Source organism: Elephantulus edwardii, unplaced genomic scaffold, assembly GCF_000299155.1.
Source record: "Elephantulus edwardii isolate Elephantulus edwardi_28Jun2011 unplaced genomic scaffold, EleEdw1.0 scaffold00053, whole genome shotgun sequence".
Lineage (NCBI taxonomy): Eukaryota > Metazoa > Chordata > Mammalia > Macroscelidea > Macroscelididae > Elephantulus > Elephantulus edwardii.
In genome coordinates, this window is record NW_006399803.1 from 14,864,586 (window position 1) to 14,870,210 (window position 5,625).

The 5,625-nt window shown below is 39.9% G+C and overlaps 1 protein-coding gene across 1 annotated transcript in view; it reads left to right on the plus strand.

Moving 5' to 3' along the window:
• The window catches only part of RNF150 (ring finger protein 150), a 427,096-nt gene that overhangs the window by 337,965 nt on the left and 83,506 nt on the right, over nt 1–5,625 (plus strand). Inside the window, exon 6 of the mRNA XM_006887018.1 lies at nt 905–1,115. Coding sequence (XP_006887080.1) covers nt 905–1,115 — 211 coding nt within the window. The remainder of the gene's footprint in view (nt 1–904; nt 1,116–5,625) is intronic.

A 5,625-nucleotide genomic window follows, 5' to 3' on the forward strand; every position in this document is an offset into this window, starting at 1 on the left:
AAGTAAAAGAAAACTCCCTCCCTGGTACACAATCCCCCCGCACCCCTCCTACCACCCCAAGTACATTCCAGTATGCAACCTTAATTGTGGACTCTTGTGTTAACTATAATACCCTATCATACATCGCTTTTAAATTATTCTCTCCCTCATCTGTTTCAATGCAGTATACACAATTTACTGTTCAAGTTGAGTGATCAAGTATTGGGAGAAATAAAAATTCCTAATGAGTAGGTGATTGAATAAAATGGCTTCATGCTAATTTTATGATTCTGAGATTTTCATTCAGATGGCTTTGTTACTATAAGCAGGTTAAGAAAAAGGTCCATTTACGCAGCTGGTTTTTGTTCTGTTTATTTTTAAAAATTGCCTTACCTTGCATCTGTATGTATATGTGTGTATTAAGTGTATTTTTTTTAGCTCATAATGATTTACTGAGGGAAGGGAATGTGTGGGAACAATGAAGCTCCACAGTTTCCCTCTAGGGTCTTGCCCCCTAAACCTCATCTCCTGGGCATTATAGCCACCCACCCCTCAGCTGCTGTTGGGTTGTTAGTATATTTGTCAGTAATGCATGGTTTGAGAGGAATAATTATCAGTCCCTTCTATATAGAATAAGCACTATATATTAGAAAGTTTACTCATTAAAAATAAATATCTTATTGTGACCCCTAAGAGATTATTTTAATGTATAAATGTTACTACTTCTAGAGTCATAATTTCCAGAAAGGAAATTTTTAAAAAGATTGTCATTTTACTTCTACAGAAACTCTTTATGAATCATCTTTAAACAAAGGGGCTCAGAAAGAGCTAAATTTTCCATTGAGAAAAAAAGTATTTCAAATCTAAAGAAATTTTTAGGACATGCATGTAAAATGGACTTTTTTTTCCTTTCCACTTCTGTCAGCCCAATGCCGACTGCATGGACAACTTGCCCACTGACTTCGAGGGCTCTCTGGGGGGCCCACCCACCAACCAGATCACAGGCGCCAGTGACACGACAGTGAATGAGAGTTCAGTCACTCTGGACCCTGCTGTCCGGACTGTGGGAGCCTTACAGGTGGTCCAGGACTCAGACCCCACTCCCCAGGAAGGAGAAGGAATCTTCACGACCAACAGTAAGTCCAGCTGTGCGTAAAAGTGCCTTATTGTAAGAACTGATGCCTCACACAAATTGGGGAAAGGTCCCTTTCATCAAGAAGGAAAAAAAAATATTATGTAATTGTGTATGAGTACCAGCCTACACACTCACACCAGTCAGCCCTTTAAAAGCCTCTTTCCAGGTCCTGTACGACAGAGAGCAGACCTTGCTCAAACACTAACACCAGGGGATACACACCACAGCACACTGCACATGCCGTGTCCTCTCCCCTGTGGTACCTGAAATGGGCCAGTTCCTGCTGAGTCTGGCCTGTGAGAGTGGAAAGTAGGTGAGAGAAGGACCTTCAGAGAGTGCTCCCAATGCCTGGATAGGGGCAGCATTCTCCTTTGTAAGCATTTGTGTTTGAGCCCTTTTGAGTGTGCATGTGGCTGAGTTGTGCTAGGCTGTACAGGCTCTCTCCCCTGTTGCTACTGTACTTGGGTGTAAAGGACATTTCTATAAGTGGACATTTTTTCAGGACAACCTGAACCCCTGCATACAGTGGTTCTGCATATTAAAACGTGCTTTCGGTATTTATTTCCTCCACCGTCACTCCTGCATAGACAGCAAATAAATACTCTTCTGCTTGATGATTGTTATCATAAAAATATCTGTATTAGCATCAAGGACCAGTCCCTCCATTCAGCATGCCCAAAGTATGTCAGACTGAGCTTCAAAATCCTAGCCTCCAAAAAGCAGCCCAGTTTCACCCTCTCTAGGATGAACCAGTTTGTTCTCCTAGCAGTCCATGGTATATTCAGTACTCTTCTCCAGCACCACAGCTCAACGGCATCAACTGTCCCTCTTTCATCCCTAGTCATTGTCCAGCTTTCTGATGCATAGCAAGTAATTGCAAAGACCATGGACTGAATTAGGTGCACCTTAGTCTCCAGACTGACATCTTTGCTCTTCAGTACTTTGAAGCGGTCTCTGACAGCACACTTTCCCAATGCAATTCATCTTTTAATTTCCTGGCTGCTGGTACCATGAGTGTTGATTGTGGAGCCAAGCAAACTAAAACTGTTAACAATCTCAATCTCTTCACCATCTATCATGATGCTACTAATCGGCTCAGTAGTATGAATCTTTGTTTTCTTGATGTTGAGCTTCAATCCACATTGAAGGCTGCAGTCCTTGACATTCTGCAGCAAATGCTTCAGGTCCTTCTCATTTTCAGCAAGCAGGGTTGTGTTATCTGTGTGTATTGGAGATTGTTGATGAGTCCACCTCCAATCCTGATGCCATATTTCTCTTCATATAGCCCAGCCTCCCAGATAACCTGTTCTGCATATATGTTGAAAAGGTATGAATATAGGACACATCCCTGGTGTTCACCCTTCCCAATTTTGAAAAATGTAGTGTTTCCTTGCTCTATTCTGATGACTGCCTCCTGGTCCAAGTATAGGTTTCGCATTAGCACAATCAGGTATTCTGGTATTCCCATTCGTTTCACAGCCAGCCACAGTTTGTTGTGATCCACACAGTCAAAAGCCTTTGCATAGTCAATGAAACACAGATAGACATTCCTCTGATACTCCCCGCTTTCAGCCAAGATCCATTTAACATTAGCTATAATATCCCTAGTAGCACGACCTCTTCTTAACCCAAACTGGCAGTTCTTTGTTGATGTGCTGTTCCAGTTGTTTCTGGATCATTTTCAGCAGAATGTTGCTTGCATGTCATATTAATGATATTGTTTGATAATTTCTGAACTCTGTTGAATCACCTTTTTTTTTAATATGAACCAATATAGATCTCTTCCAGTCTGTTGGCGAGCTGGTTGTCCTCCAGATTTTTTGGCAAAACCTGGTGAGCACATCCAAGACAATGTCTGCTGAAATATGTCAATTGGTATGCCATCAATTCCTGGAGTCTTGGTTTTTGCCAATTCTTTCAAAGCAGCTTGAACTTCTTCCTTCATCACCGCAGGCTTTTGCTCATAAATTGTTTCATCAAATTCTTCTGTGTTCGCCAGTTCCTTTTGGTACAATGACTCTGTCTACTCTTTCTGCTGTCTGGATCATTTCATATTCTGCTCAAAGCATCATCTTATCATTATGCTAAAAAAGTTATTCTAAAAGTTGGACTCTATGAAGAAAAATGTAACTTTAAGATTGGAGGAAGACCCACCAGCAACCTGAATTATGCAGATGACACTACCTTGCCTGCTGAAAGTGAGGAGAACTTGAAGCATTTTCTGCAGAAGATTAAACACTGCAGCCTTCAATATGGTTTGCACCACAACATCAAGAAAACAAAAATCCTTGCTACTGAACTGATAGAGTGCATCGTGATGGATGGGGAAAGGAATAAGACTGTCAATGATTTCATCTTACTTGGTTCCATAATCAATATACTTGGTACCAGCACTCAGGAAATCAGGAGACGTAATGCACTGGAAAGCCTGTGGTGAGGGACCTCTCCAAATTATTGAGGAATAATGATGTCAATTTGAGGACAAAATGCACTGATTCAGGCCATATCTTTTCAGACACTTGCTCTGCCTCTGGGAGCTGAATAAGGATTACAGAAGAATTGATGCCTTAGAACTGTAGTTTTGGTGCAGAGTGCTGAAGACCTCATGGAGTGCTGAAAAAACAAACAGATATGTCTTGGAGAAGGGGCAGCAGAGTGCTCCTTGGAGTCAAGATAATGAAGCTTCATCTCACATATTTTTGGCTTTTTGCTAGGAGAGGTTTTCCATAAAGGACATCATGCTTGGGAAGATGGAGGGGTAATGAAAGAGAGGAAGCCCCTCAGCCAAGTAGATTATAAAGTGCCTGTAGCAATGGCTTTGAGTGTGCCAGAGATTGTGAGGATGGCATGGGATAGGACAGTGTTCAGATCAGTTGTTCATAGGGTCTCTCTCAAACAACAACATAGCAAAGAATTTTGAGCAACTGTATGGCAAAAGAATGGATATCATATGAAAGGGAGAAATCCTTGAAGTCATACAGTTTACCCCAAAAGGCTCAAATATACATAATAACAAGTGATGAGATCAAACAATGAATAAGAATTGTGGGCCAAATGGCTTCACTAAGGAATACTGCATTTAGAAAATTAAAAACACCAAAACGGTTCAAATTCTTACAAAAAATATAGAAGAAAAGAATATTCTTTCATTTATTGTATGAAGCAGATATAATCCTGATAACCAAACCATACAAAGACATCACACACATACACACACCCAAAGAAAAACCCAAACCACAACAAAAACAAAAACTACAGGCAAGTATCTCTTACAAATTCATACACATCAATCCACCATAAGACATTAGCAAATATAATCCCAAAGCATATTAGATGAGTCATTCACCATGACCAAATGGTATTTCTTTTAGGAATGCAAGAATGATTCAACATTATATAATCAGTCAACATAATACACCACATCAAGTGAAGCAATGTGAATAAAGGAACAAAAGTGTCATAATTATTTCTATAAATGTAGAAAGAATATATGATTAAATTCAGTACTTTTACTTGATGAAAACCTGAAACAAGATTGGAATAGAAGGGAAATTCTTCAGTATGGTTCAGGGAATATATGAAAAGTCAAAAAGCATTATGCTAGGCGGATAAGGATTGAAAGCTTTCTCTTTGAAATTGGAGATAGGACAAGTGTGCCCCTTCTCACCATTTCTAGCCAATGATGAGTTAAAATCCCTAGCCAGAGCAATATGACAAGAAAGATTAAAAAAAATGTAACCAAATCAGAAAAGAAGAAGTAATCTCTTAAAAAACTTCTGTATTTAGAAAACTCTATAAATTTGGCAATATAACTTCAATATAACCTCAATATAACTTTCTAGAGCTAATAGAAAAATTTAGCCAAGTTATGGGGTACAAGGTCAGAAAACAAAAATCACCTGGGTTTCTATACTACAGCAGTGTAAAATCTAAAATGGGAATTATGGAAACAATTCTATTTACAATTGCTGTTGTTGTTGTTGTTGTTAGGTGCCATCAAGTCGAATATGACTCATAGTGACCCTATGAACAAAAGATCTGAACCTAATGCTGTCCTGCACCATCCTCACACTTCCTAAAACACAAGAGCCCATTGCAGCAGTCACCTTGTCAATTCATCTGGTTGAGGGTCTTCCTCTCCTTTGCCGACCCTTTACGTTTCCTGACATCAAGTCCCTCTACAAGGAATAGCACCTCCTAGCAAGATGTCCAAAGTATGTGAGGCAAAGCCTCATCATTCTTGCCTACAAAGACACTCCAGCTGCATCATCACCAAGACATACCTATTCACTTTCTTGGCTGTCCATGGGATGTTCAGTGCTCTTCTCCAACACCACAGCACAAAGGTGTCGATTTATTTTCTCTGTCATCCTTATTCATTATTCAGCTCTCAGATGCATGTCTAATAATCAGAAAGACCTTGGCCTGTATCAGATGTACCTTAGTACTTAAATTGACATCACTACTCCTCAGTAGTTTGGAGAGGTCCCTAACTGTAGATTTTCCCAGGG